Genomic DNA, 14,354 nt, shown 5'->3' on the forward strand with positions numbered 1-14,354 from the left:
TATTCAGACCTGGAAAGGAATGTAGAGAACACAGTGACCTCCCCATTTTACAGATGAGGTAACTGAGGTGGGGAGGTGACTTCTCTACCATCACAGAGCAAGTTCAGCAGAGTCAGCCCTGTGCTTCCCACCCAGAGTGCTTTTTCCTCTAGCACACCCTTCTGGAGTCCAAGGTGCGGGGCTATGGCGGGAGCAAGGAGAGGAGAGGGAGCTCCTGCTGAGCAGGAGGAATAGAGAGGAAAATGAGAAAAAGGAAACAGCCCCCTACAATCTCCTGCTGGGAATCATCATGAGACCCCATGGTCAGAGGGGGCAGAAGGTGAAAACCCATCTGTTCACTTATTCATTCAGTCATTTATTCATTCAACAAACATGTTGGGGCCTGCTCTGTATCGGGCCCCACTGAGGATACAAAAATAGCCAAACACGGGCTGGGCAGGGTGGCTCACGCCTGTAATCCCAGCACTTTGGGAGGCCGAGGTAGGTGGATCATCTGAGGTCAGGAGTTCAAGACCAGCATGGCCAACATGGCGAAACCCCATCTCTAATAAAAATATAAAAATTAGCCAGGTGTGATGGTGGGTGCCTGTAATCCCAGCTACTCAGGAGGCTGAGGCATGAGAATCTCTTTAACCCAGGAGGTAGAGGTTGCAGTGAGCCAAGATCGCGCCACTGCACTCCAGCCTGGGCGACAAGGCGAGACTCTGTCTCAGAAAAAAAAAAAAAAAAAAAAAAGCCAAACACAGGCCTTGCTTGCAGGGAGCTTATAACCCAAGCTTATAACAGTATATCTGGAACCTTGGAGGGGCATGTGTGACTCTGGAGCTGGGGTCTCATGGCCCTTGCTGCCCTGGGGTGGGAGAGGCAGGTGACCCACTATTTCTAGCCCTACTGCAAGGTTTTCTTAGGGGAGTAGAGGCGTGAAGTAGCAGGGAGGGCGGGCGGGGGCACCCTGAGCCGGGGCCCCAGGGAGAAAGGCCGGGGGCGGGGAACACCCAGGCATCCCCCCTCCCTTAACTGTAGGCAGGAGATTTTCCTTTCCATTTTTTCTTCTCTGTACAACAGCAATTTAAGTTAATTAAATGTAACAATAAATTATTTCTCGCCTGCCTGGAATAATCTTTCAGTGCTCACCCACTTTGAGGGGAAGCACTGGCTCTTTGCCTTGAGATGGGGACTGGTTGTGGCTGTCACAGAAAGAGGCTGTGGGAGGAGGGCCAGGCCCGAGGCGGGATGGGGAGAAGCCTGGGCAGTCAAGAGGGCTGAGAAAGGACCCCTGGCATCTCTGTCCTCTGTGCCTAGTCTAGTTTTACTCTGGCTGGTCTCCACCTGTGGGTGGATGAGAAAAAGGTGCCCCATGAGGGTGCCCCTCTGCTGGTACACATCTTGCAAGTCTATCCCCCACTGACCCCTCCACTTGGCACTTCTGTAGCAAGAAATTCTGCAGAAACCACACAATTGCGTGTGGGGCCTGCCCTGCTCTTGTATTCAATTAGTCCGTAACTACAGATATATCCCCCGTAGGTACAGAGACGTTTCTGAAGAGTTGATTGCACCGACGCTTTATTTCTGCAAACCAGATCCCAGTATTTAAATGCAACGGCGGACCCAGCTTTTTACAGAAATCTTCATTTATGACCTCATTTCTTTTTCGCATTTAGATTTTCTTCTCTTGCCTTTGCTTAAAATAGGCTCCACCTGAACACAGTGCAAAGCAAAGCAGAGTCAGAAGGGTCGGATATTGGGATTGTGGAGCCTGCAGGACCCCAGGACCCAGGACCTTGGCCAGCAGATGGAAAGTGTGGGCTGGGGCCCTTGCCTCTGGGGTCACCAGGTACATCTTCGATCTTGGCCACACTGGAGAGTCAAGGGCTCTCTGGGCCCCGAGTCAGGGTCCGCCAGAGTCTCCCAGGCCAGGGAAGGCAACAAGGCCTGGTTTCACTCTGACCTGCTGAACCGCCTCCGTGGAACAGGTGACTGTCGGCTGTCTCGCTGGGATGATGAGGGTGACAAGCTGGGATAATTCACTGCTCAGGAACCTGCCATGGTGCTCCAGGCCGACTGGATCCATCTCAACCCAGTGTCTGAGGCCCTCTGCAGGCAGCCTGCCACACCCCTACAAGCTCAGGACCCTCCCCTTGCCGGGAAGGCCCTCTCCCTCCCTCTGACAGCCACATCCACTCTGCCCCGACCTCCAGCTCACCTCCCCCAGGAAGCCTGCCCTCATGGCCACGGTGCTGACCCCATCTGAAACTCCATGGTCCCCCTGCCCTCAGTCTGTGCCTCATCTTGCCATCGTCATGTATGTGTGTGTCTGTCTGTCCTTCCCCATCTCTTCTGAGTTCCTTTCCTTTTTTCCAAATCATGTACTTAGTCCTGGACTCTTTGAATGAAGGATCCCAGACCACCAAGGGGGTTGGAGACACCACTCAATCCAGTGGATTTCAAACCTAAAAAGCAACTTACCTTTTAAATGGAAAAACTCCTTCCCCAAGCAAGGCTCCCTGAGAAGGCAGAAGGACCTGGCGGAAGATGAGGAGAGGCCAGGTCCAGCCTGCGGGGCCTCCCCCAGGGCCCGGAAGGGACATCAGGAAAGCTGCTCCAGGCCAGCCCTCTGCAGTGGAGGTGCATTCTGGGGCCCAGAACAGCCAAGCCTGGCTGATGACCCTGCTGATGCTTGTAGGGACTTTATATTGCAGATGCAGGTCTCCTGGTTCCCCACAAATGGTCCATCTCCCAGTGAAGTGGGTAAGAAAGACCACATTGCCCCCACTTCGCAGATGAGGATGTTGAGTCTCAGAGGAGTCAGGTGACTCACCGAAAGCCACACAGCCAGTGACAGGACTGCCTTGGGGCTCAGCAGAAGGGCGAGGGACCGTGTTGAAGGATGGCTGTCCAGCTGTGGCTCTGCCGAAGGCCAGTGCGGTCCCTGACCCCTGGGGGCTCTGGGGACTCTCCCAAGCTGAGCATCAGTGCTAGCTGTGAAAGGAGAGAGAAAACAGGCTCCCTTTTCCCTGTTCCCCAGGAACTTGTAGGAACCAGGCCTGAGATGCCTCAGCTGCCTCCAGGCCACCCCTCCCTCCCTCCAGTGGCCTTCAGGACCCTCCCCAAAAGGTTAATTACCGAATCATCACATCAAAGGAAATTGCACTTTTGTGCCTTAAAGACCAAACTGAGCTTCAACAACACGGTTATTTATGGTCTCTAATAAGCATTTTCTGGGTGTGATTAACCTTTATACCAAAATCACACTGGGAATTGGGATGGCAGCTTCATTCCAGCCCCATTCTGTGCTGGCCCTGGGGGTGGGGGTGTGGGTAGCAGCTGCTGCAGGCTGGAGCAGGCCGTGTCAGAACCTGGCCCTCCACCCCCTCCACAGGCTCCTGCACCACCTTCCTCCCCCCTGCCCATCCCTTCTGCCAAGGCGCTGTCTTGACCTGCGCCTGGCCAGCCAGAAGGCGCGACTCTCCTCATGGTTCATCTCCTTGAAAGACAGCAGGAGCACCTGCTTACTGAATCCCAGCTCCTAAAAACAGTTATGTGACATTGGGTACATCAACTACCCCAGACTTAAAATGGGAGCATGATACCCGCCCAGTCTGCTTTCCCTTCCATCCCAGGGACCCACTAGATCTTTGGAAAATCCTTTTACGCGATGCTATAATTGAGCCGCACACACCCTTGGCCTCAGACTTTAACCTTGAAGGTTTGGCTCTTTGGTGAGTGGAGAGATTTGTAGCTCAGCTGCAAGTTTTATTTGGAGCCTTGGGGCTGCCAGGCTGTGCACGGAAGTGAGGCATTAGCCAGTGAGTGAACCTCGTGCTCTGCCAGCTTCAGCTTCAGTGCCGTTTTGATTTTCTCTACTAGTTGGAAGATAGTAAATCACATGAAGTCTTGAAAACTTGGTTCTGAAAGGAGCGCTAGTGGCTGGGACTGGTGATGGAGTGGAGGAGCAAGAGGCATCCGAGAAAGGCCAAAAGCACTTTGGTTTGATTTCAGAGAAGATGACATGTTCAGTTCACCCCATTTACCATATGCTTCGACTGTAGTTCCCACTGTTTCAGGGTGCTAGTTGTTGGTGAGAAGTGGAGGAAGCCAAGAACCCTCCCCAGGAAAATGGTTTTCATCACACACACCAACTGCATTTATTTGCAAATCTTCACACTGCCCGCTCCCCAGGTTAAGAATTCTCCGTGCTTTTTTTTTTGGTTCTGTTTTTTGTTGTTTTAGCCCAGCATGGTGGCTCACCCCTGTAATCCCAGCACATTGGGAGGCCGAGGCGGGCTGATCACTTGAAGTCAGGAGTTTGAGACCAGCCTGGCCAACAGGGTGAAACCTCATCTCTACTGAAAACACAAAACTTAGCCGGGCATGGTGGTGCAGGCCTGTAATCCCAGCTACTTGGGAGGCTGAGGCAGGAGAATTGCTTGAACCCAGGAGACAGAGGTTGCAGTGAGCCGAGATCGCACCACTGCACTCTAGCCTGGGCAACAGAGCAAGACTCTGTCTCAAAAAACAAACAAACAAAAAATTCTCCATTTTAAGGGCAAACAAACAACATCCTTGAAACTTTGGGGGCCTGTTCCTGCCAGTGCAGTAATTGCCTATTGATGGAGATAGAAAACCACAGTGGAGCTTGAAGAGGAGATCAGCGGATGGTGAAGAGGAGATCAGCGGATGGTGGGAGGAAAAATGCAGGAAATCTCTGGACTTTTCATGGAAGTATGATTCAGGAATAAGGCAGAAGCCCTCACAAACCTTCCACAGAGCAAGAGGTGGCACAGGCACAGATTCTGCTACAGAGCAGACCTTTTCGGACAGGAAAGGTTGGTTTGGGAATTTTAAGAAGCATTTTTCTTTGCATAATGCAACACCAGTCCTCTGTGTTTAGAAAATGGCTGTGTGAACCATCACATTCAAGAGAGGGACACAAGTGTCAGGGTTCTAGGCAGCCAAGGGAAGACTAGCCCTTTGCCTGGCATTTGGCTTCATTTTCTGACAAATCAAGATTTGCTCTGCTCCTCTGTGCACGCCAGGACATTAAGATGCGAGAATAAGAACTTATAGCCTGTATATTTGCCATCTAATTAGTGTCTTGGGTCCTAAGTGCTTTGTGCCGAGGTGGTTTTCGTGCACTTAGGCTGGTCTAAGTGCTCTACTTGTGAGCCTCACGGGCACAGGGTCCAGTGAGTGTACAGAGTGCACTGGGAAAAGGGGTACATTGGAGGGAGAACTGAGCTGCTTTGCTTTGGAGAGTTGGGCAGGTACTACTAAGCAGAGGGGCCCTGGAACTGGCCTCTGAAGAATGCAGAGTTGACCAGGTGACCGGGGGCGGGGGGTGGCACAGACTGCATGGGCAGAGGGTTGCAGACATGAGAAGGATCCCAGATACTGGGAGATAATAAGTAATTGGATGGGAATAGAACGTGATGTGCCTTCAAGGTGGGGGATATGAAAGACCGGAGCACGAAGCACAGCTTAAGGATTAGATGGATAAGTGGAATGTCAGGCAATGGGGCTGATATTGTCAAATAGGATGTCTCCAGTTTCTTTTCTTTCTTATTTATTTATTTTATTTATTTATTTATTTATTTATTTTGAGATGGAATCTTGCTCTGTTGCCCAGGCTGGAGTGCAATGGCGTGATCTCGGCTCACTGCAACCTCCACCTCCTGGGTTCAAGCAATTCTCCTGCCTCAGCCTCCTGAGTAGCTGGGATTACAGGCACGCCACCATGCCCAGCTAATTTTTGTATTTTTAGTAGAGATGGGGGTTTCACCCTATTGGCCAGGCTGGTCTCAAACTCCCGACCTCAGGTGATCCACCTGCCTTGGCCTCCCAAAGTGCTGGGATTACAGGCGTGAGCCACTGCACCTGGCCAGTGTCTCCAGTTTCTTTAATTTGCCTGTGGCTGAGCTGGCTCTGGGAGCCCTAGTTTGAGAGAGAGAGAGTGTGTGTGTGTGTGTGTGCATGTGTGTGTGTTGGGAGGTGGCGTGGGCAGATGTGGGGTGGGAAACGAGGAGTGATGATTTCTAGTCCCCTTCTAGAAGGGGCCTCTGGCCCTAGCATCTGAACTGCCCCTCTCTGGGGACAGAGCCGAGCCTGGGTCCCTGCTGATTGCTGAGCGGGCAGTGCAGCTTTGTCATGAGGACACTTTGCTTTCTGCTTAGCTGGCAAGAGCCACTGGCTGGCCTGGTGGCCTCCTCCTCTCTCTACTTCTGCATTTTCACTTGGAAAATGAGGGTAAAGATATTTCTCCATCTCTCTGGAGACTGTGAAGTTTAATTACTGATTAATAAAGTGTTGGAAGTTCCTTGAGGCCAGAGAGATGAATGGGTTTGTTATCATCACTCCTGAGTCCCAGGCGCGAGTTGGCTAACCCCAGTGCCATCTTGCTGAGTGTCCCGTGTGCAGAGCACAGGATGGGGGTGTGAGGCTGGGGTTGTGCTTCAGAACCTGGAGCTTGGTCCAGGGCAGAGAGACCCCTATGAGAGTATCAGCAAGGGAATGGAGTGAACAAAACCACTACAAACTCAGGCACTACCGATTCAGGGGACCATGTGGGTGAGTCATGGGTAGTGGGGACCAGGCTCTGATGAGGAGTGGGCACTCTTCCCCTGGACCTTGGAATGTGGGTGGGAGAGAGGGGAGCAGAGTCTGCCTTCATCATCGGGACAGGACTGGGAGGGAGTGGGTACCGTGAAAGGGGGTGGCCCTGGTGGGGTGGGGTGGGGTGAGATAAGGGAGAACATTCCTGGCAGGTGAACATGGAAAAGGCAGGTCAGTTTGCTTCTGAGGACAGGGAGAAGGTCCTGAGATCCAAAAAGGGTGAGTGGAGAGGAGTCCAGGGAAGAGAGGATGGACACCCCTGGAGGATATGGGGCAGGCAGGGAAGGAGGGATGGAGTCTGGCTTGGGAAGATGGTGCATGAGTGGGGCCCGACTGGAGTGAAGCAAGTGAGGCATTTCCTCAAACCTCAGTAATCGCAATAGATAATTTTTTTTTTGAGATGGAGTATTACTCTATCGCCCAGGCTGGAGTGCAGTGGCGTGATCTCGGCTCACTACAACCTCAACCTCCCAGGTTCATGCAATTCTCCTGCCTCAGCCTCCCGAATAGCTGGGATTACAGGTGCCTGCCACCATACCTGGCTAATTTTTGTATTTTTAGTAGAGACGGGGCTTCATCATGCTGGCCAGGCTGGTCTTGAACTGCTGACCTCGTGATCTGGCCTCCCAAAGTGCTGGGATTACAGGCATGAGCCACTGCACCCGGCCATGATAGATAATATTTTAATATCATTACTGACTTTTTCCCTTTTTGCCCCAAGCTCCAACATGGCCCCGCACTGTTACTGAGCCTATCTTTCCTTTAAAAAGTTTTTGATATTTTGCTCATCATGGATTTTTTGGCGTTAATCTTTATTTTAAAAAAATAATTATGTTAAAATATTCCGTATCTTGACGACTAAGATTTTCGATGCTCCCTTCACTTTTGCACTCACCACGCGGAGTCCCGGCCCCTTGTGAGAAGGCTGCGTGCTGCCTGGGCTGGCCACCGACCTGCTTCTAGCCTACACCCTAGAAGTCTTTGCTCACCAAGGGACTTGACAAGCCCCTACCTCTCTCCCAATCTTATTTTCCTGCTGTGAAATCCCAAGCTGGCTTCCAGAGCTAAGGGTCTGTGTCTGAGGCTCTGTAGTAAAATCTGCAGTTGGTACAGAAATGGGCTGGGGCTGAGACACCTGGCCATGGGGTTGGGGGCCTCAGAAGGAGCAGACCCCAAGAAGAAACAGCAGAGAAGTGATGAAGAGAGCAGCCTCCCATGAGGCCTCTTGGGCTTCAGGCTCACCACCCTGTCTGGGAACTCTGCTGGTGGCTGGGCACCCAGCTCCCCACAGCCAGAGGGGAGGACCGGTTACAATGCTCCCCTCTCCCTGCCCCTCACTCATGCTTCTTAACCCCTTTTGAATCAAATCCCAGGGGAAACAGCCACCTCTCCTCCAACAACTAAATAAAAACCACTAAGTTCAGATCAATTAACATATCCTTCTTGAGTGCCTATTGTATACCAGAAACACAATGTCATTCATTCATTTCTTCAGCAAAATTGAGTGCAATGAACAAAATCCCTGCCCCTACAGAGCATGCAGGGCTATTTAAAGGACTTCAATATACATACATCATGTAAGCTTAAAGGGGGTGGGACAGTTAGACCCATTTTTACAGGTGAGGACACTGAGGCACACAGAGGTCAAGTCCCCTGCCCATGGCAACACAGCGTAACGAGGGGCTGGACACTCGGCCTCTCTCTTGACTCTAACCCTGTCGGGAGGGGGGTAATGCGATGGTTGTGTGGGTGGGTTTAGTTGAAGAAGGGGCAGCCCTCCAGGTATAGGGCCTATGCCACTCCCTTCCCAACTGGGCTAAAATTCTGGAATCAGAGTGACACGCAGCCTTCAGGGAGGTTAAAGGACAAAGGTCTGCCCTAGAATAGGGTGTCCATCTTTCCAGACACATTTATCCCTTACCTCTCTGTGCCTCAGTTTCCTCATCTGCAAATAGGCACAGCCACACCAGCCCCAGGGAAAATTTAGTGCCACGGCAGATGTACAAGAGCTTGATAAATGGTGAGGCACAATTTGTGATGACGGATAATTAGGCAGGCGGGGATGAGGGCCCAGGAAACTGTTCACAAAACAAGAGGCCAGCTCTGGAGGAAGGGAGGGAAGTGGGTGCATGCATGGGGATCTGTGAAGCCGTGGTGGTCAGCGGGCCGGTGGGAGGGTGTGTGTGTGTGTGCACGTGCACACGTGTATATGGTGGGACACCGTTGGACCATGTTCAGGATTCCATGGGGATGGAGGTGGCTTCCTCTGGCAACACACAGCCCCTAGGGGTAAAATTCGCCTCTTCCCTAGGAGCCTGGGCTCCTGATCCTGTCAGCTTCCCTGCCAGGCCCCTCCAAGAGCAGGGCAACTCCAGACCCTCCAGGCAGAGAGGACCCAGAAGGAGGAGAGAGGAGATGAGGGGCGGGTGTCTGGGAAGCGACTGGATGTGTGACAGGGTGGGAGGGGAGGCAGGCAGGTGCAGTGTCACCCCTGCAGTTTTCCTGGGTGATGGAGCAACACGCTCATGGCTCATGGCACCTGCCTAATGTGTCCTTCGCCTCCTGTGCCTGCAGGCCCTTCTCCTTCTGGGGCTGAACCCTGTCTCTGCCTCCCTCCAGGACCAGCACTGCGAGAGCCTGTCCCTGGCCAGCAACATCTCAGGTGAGTCCCCTCAACCCCCTCCTGCAAGATTCCTGGTCACCACAATGCCCCCCACCCCAGGTATCCCAGAGCCTGCACACAGAACCATGCCCTAAGGCAGGATTTGCAGAGTCATTTCCTCTCCAGGGCTCCAAGCAATTCTTCACATCTCCACCGAGCACCGTGTTGGAAGGATCCTGAGGTTGGGTGTAAAGTTGGTGGGGAAGAGCTGCAGTTGGTTAGTAGCACCTGCCGTGGGCACAGGAGTTTGCAGCAAGGATTCTGAGTAGTTATCTTCCCTGCTTTAGGGTGGGCACAGGGGAAGGCATCCCAGCCCTTGCTGCTGAGTTGTGACTCGGGGAGGCATCAAGGGAGGAAGAAAGGCTGCCACAGTCTGTGGCTAAAAATGCCCAGAGTGTAATACTCCACGGTGCTAACCCGTGCCAGGCACTGATCAAGGACTGGAGCTGTATTAACCCAATTTGCACAATGTCCCTCTGAAGTAGGTGCTGTTGCCCCCATTTCACACATAAGAAAACTGAGGCACAGAGAACTAGTAAGCGCCAGAGCCCTGAGTGGAGCACGGGCAGCCCAGCTTCTGGTTGTGGTCTCCAGCGCCGTGCTCTGTATCTCTCCAAAAGAAAAGACAGCATAGCTGCAAATATTATTAATATCTGTGTCACTTTACCATTTACAGAGTGCTTTTGCATAATCATCTCATTTCATCCTCACAAGAGTGTAAAGCCCAACGTTTGTACAGTTGAGGAAACTGAGGCATGGGAGAGTTACATAACCCCCATGGCACCATGCAGCCAGTACATGGCAGTGACTGGGACGCAAATCTAGGTGTTTGGGCTGCCTAGGGCATGTCTTTTAAAACTTTGGGTGTGGTCCTGGGCATGGCTGCTGCTGGGCAAAAATGGAGAGGGTCCCTGCACCTGAGTGTCTTTAGAAGACTTGTGGACCTTCTATTTAAGTCTTCAAGCCTCTCCTTGATTCACACCAACTCTTTCATGAAGCACCTACTACACAGCAGGCCCCACGCAGGGCACTGGGGGAAACAAGGGGGCTCACAGGCTAGTCTGGGCATCGAATCCACAAATGCATGTGCGATGAGGCAGAGTGCAAGACGCATGCTTGCAAAGAAACAGACGCAAGTGTCTGCAGGCGGGCAGGAGGCCTTCATTTCTGAAGGTGGCTCTGTGGGGACAGGAGGCCTCCACATCTCAGGGTAGCTGCTTCCTGGCCAGCTGTTCCTTCACTAGGGAGAGCCTGGGGGCAGAGGAACAAGCCCTGGACTTGGAGAAGGCACACTGGGTCCCTGTGCTGGCTCACAGAAGGTGCCTGGTCATGTCCCGGCTAGGGGTGGGTACTGGTAGCCACAGGGATGAGCATACCCTCAACCCCTCTTGAACCTCACCTTGCCCAAGTGTAGAGGGATAGGGGGGCTGTTACCTGCCCCAAGGATCTCTTATGAGATTCAATGTACTAAGTTTTATGGCAATATTTCACAAACTGTAAACTGTAGAGTGTCATGCCAGTACTAGGTTTGGTTTGGTTTGGTTTGGTTTGGTTTGGTTTGGTTTGGTTTTAGAGATGGGATCTCACTCTATCACCTAGGCTGAAGTGCAGTGGCACAATCATAGTTTAGTGCAGCCTCGATCTTCTGAGCTCAAGGAATCCTCCTCTCTCAGCCTCCTGAGAAGCTAGGACTACGTGCACACCACCACACCTGGCCTAATTTTTAAAATTGTTTTGTAAAGACAGGGTCTCAGTTGCCCAGGCTGGAGTGCAGTGGCACAATCATAGCTCACTGCAGCCCAGATCTGGGCTCAGGTGATCCTCCTGTCTCAGCCTCAGCAGGCTTTTAAAAGGCTTGCTGTATAGCTGGAATGAAGGGAAGGTACTTGCCAGTAATTGCTCATAATGATGGAGGGAGCAGGGAGGCTAAGCAGGGGTGGTGCAAATCCAGGGAGGCTTCCTGAAGGAGGAATTTTCAAGGTGAATATTAAGAGACACTGTTAGTATGAACTGGCAGAAGAGAGCCAGTGCTGTGAGCTACAGCAGGAGGTGAGCAAGGACCAGTAGGTGGGTTTGGCGGAAGGACCAGGAAGAAGTGAGGAGGGAGGAGTGGGAAACCGAGAAGGTGCTAGGAGCCCAGAGCATCTGGCTGCAAAGTTGGTTAAGCTGTGCTTGGGGAATGGGGAAGTAAGTTCTTGAGCATGAGTCTGGAGTTCTAGGAGAGAGAGATGGGGAGGGAGGAGAGCTGCTCAGAGGCTGGGCCTGAGAGGAAAGGCCCTATCCCCAGCTCCCCCATGCTCTGGGGCCAGGTCAGGCTCTATCAACTTGTTCGTTATGCTCAGGAGGAGAGACATCCCTGAGCCCACGGAGGTGTCACCTGTCCTTGGAGCCAGCAGGCCATGATGAATAGTGTTCATTCCCTAGTGATTTGTACTCTGTGCCCGTGCCCCCAGCCCAGCCCAGCCTGCCTGGCTGCATGGCACGCAATCCATCACCCTCCACGATGGCCTCTGATAATGGGCCATTTGTCTTCTGACTCGTAGACCTACCCAGACTGACGGGCACTGGTAGAGACAGATGGTGAGGGTGGGGCAGAGGGGCGAGACAGATGGATGGGCGTCTGGCCGGGGCGGCTGGCACCGAGCCAGGGCCTTTGGGGGGCCTTTTACGTGCCTCATGCCAGGAACTGGGAGAGAGTGGGTCCCCAGGGCTGAGGCCTATCATGTGGCAGACCACAGACTTGGCGACTCATAAAATCATGGCAGAGTATGACAATGCCAGGAGGTAATAGAATCATTTACTAATGACATCACAGACAAATAGAATCTGAGTTGACAATTACCTGGGGTCATCGGTTCTCATCTCTGGTCTTAAGGTAGTGAATGATAATTAATAATAGCTAGGCCAGGCACGGTGGCTCACGCCTGTAATCCCAGCGCCTTGGGAGGCCTAGGCGGTCGGATCACTTGAGGTCAGGTGTTCGAGACCAGCCTGGCCAACATGGTGAAACCCCGTCTCTACTAAAAATAAAAATAAAAAATTAGCCGGGCTTGGTGGTGGGCGCCTATAATCCCAGCTACTCAGGAGGCTGAGGCATGAGAATCGCTTGAGCCTCAGAGGCCGAGGTTGCAGTGAGCCCAGATCACGCCACTGCACTCCAATCTGGGCAACAGAGCGAGACTCTGTCTCAAATAATAATAATAATAATAATAATAGCTAATGTTTATTTAGTGTCCACTGTGTGTTGGACGCCATTCCAAGTGCTTTAATCTCATTCAATCATTACGATACTGTAGTCAGGAATCTTTTTATCCACATGTTACAGTAGAGGAACCTAAGGCTCAGAGAAGTTAAACGAGTTGCCCAAACACACTAAGCAGTTACTAAGCAGTGGCTGCAAGATATAAACCATGTGGGCCTGACTTCAGATTTTGCCACCAGCACTGCGTTATGCGGCCACTCAGAGCCAGGGTGCCCAGGGCCCGGTGTAGTCAGCCGTCTAGGGGTGCAGGGCCACCCCTGCAGTTTTCCGTACCACACTAGGTTTGCACATGGCCCCATATTCTCCTCCATGCCTCCCGTATGCCTGGCACTGTACTAGCTGCTGGGAAGGCAAAAGTGAAGAGCCCACAGACCCGCAGGACAGGAGGGCCGTCCACTTGTCCTGATGGATCACACACCCTACAGAGGCATCTTTCTTCTCTGCCCAGCCAAACAGAAGGCAGCTCAGCCATGAGGTGGCCGAGCAAAGACCAGGTTTCTGCCACCCTCTCCATGCCAGGGGACCCAGGCAGAGGCCCTGCCCATTCATCCCACAGTACATTCCTCTGACTGGGCAAGAATGTGTGTTTCACAGGCTGCCCTTGGGCCACCTGGCTGCTCCCCCTCTGGACAGCCTGGGCTGAGTCCCCCTCCTGGGTTTAAGCCAAATAGGGGGAAGGGCTTCCCAGCCTCAGGGCTGCTGCCAAGTGCCCACCTCCAGAAGCCGCTGATGGGAGACCCGACATAACTGGGACAGAGCCAGGTTCCAGCTTCCTCTGAAGTTATCTACCATGGGCGGATCTGCCAAGCACATGTGGACCCTGAGCCTGATGGGAGGCAAACTGTGTAACCTACCTGGGGGAAGAAGCCAGTGCCTGATTGTGCACAGCACTAAATAGGCCACCTTCAAAGGGCTCTTACCTGTTCACTAAAGCAGCCCTCCCAGGACCCTGACCCCGCAGGGTTTCTTCCCTGGCAGGTGGGAGCCCTCCACACCTCTCCTCTGCTCTCCCTTTGCAGGGATTTGAGGCAGTCTGACCAGAATGCGGGCCCCACGCATTTGTTCTGTGCATGTGTGGGGAAGGAGGAAGATATAGGACCGGTTTTTGCATTACTTTAGTCCACTTGACTCCAGCAGCTCACCCCCAACCTAAAGGCCTGTGGTGACGAGGGCTGGTGAGTGGGTTGGTTCTACTCCCACATCCCCAACCAGGAAAGACCCTGAAGGCATCTACCTGCCCCGTGAATGAGGGAGTGAGCCACAGAGTGATAGGAACATTGACACCTCAGACACACCAAGCACACACCTGCTCCGGGGGCCCTTGTACTTGCAGTTGCCTCTGCTGAGAACACTTTCCCCGCAGGTTTTCTCCCTCACTTCCTTGAGGTATCTGCTTAAATGGTAGTACTTTAGAAGCCACCACACTAAAAGAGCACCTTTGTCAGCCTTTATCTCTTTGCACTGCTTAGTTTTTCTCCATAGTATTTCTCACTGGTTAACAGAAATGTGTGTGTGTGTTTGCTGCCTCTCCACTAGAATGTAAGCACCATGAGGACAGGGCATTTATTTTATTCATTATTATATCCCAAGCCCCTTGAACATTTCTTAGGTAGTCAGTAAATAACAGCTGTCTCTTGGTATCCATGGGGGACTGGTTCCAGAACTCCCCATGGATATCAAAATGCAGGGATGCCCAAGTCACTGATATAAAATGGAGTAGTATTTGCATATAACCTATGCACATCCTCCTGTATACTTTAAATCATCTCTAGATTATTTCTAATACCTAATACAATGTAAATGTTATATAAATATAAATAG

General features: G+C 52.3%; 1 protein-coding gene across 7 annotated transcripts in view; it reads left to right on the top strand.

Annotated features, from left to right (window-relative positions):
- The window catches only part of CRHR1 (corticotropin releasing hormone receptor 1), a 54,299-nt gene that overhangs the window by 13,534 nt on the left and 26,411 nt on the right, over positions 1 to 14,354 (top strand). For 4 of the 7 annotated variants that reach the window (XM_003804921.5, XM_003804922.5, XM_008965169.4 and 1 more), the window contains one exon: positions 9,184 to 9,271. In XM_003804921.5, the coding sequence (XP_003804969.1) occupies positions 9,184 to 9,271 (88 nt within the window). Of the gene's footprint in view, positions 1 to 9,183; positions 9,272 to 14,354 lie in introns of those variants that run through there. The other 3 variants (XM_008965179.4, XM_008965161.4, XM_034941606.3) reach the window with 1 other exon arrangement.

This window comes from Pan paniscus, chromosome 19, assembly GCF_029289425.2.
Source record: "Pan paniscus chromosome 19, NHGRI_mPanPan1-v2.0_pri, whole genome shotgun sequence".
NCBI lineage: Eukaryota > Metazoa > Chordata > Mammalia > Primates > Hominidae > Pan > Pan paniscus.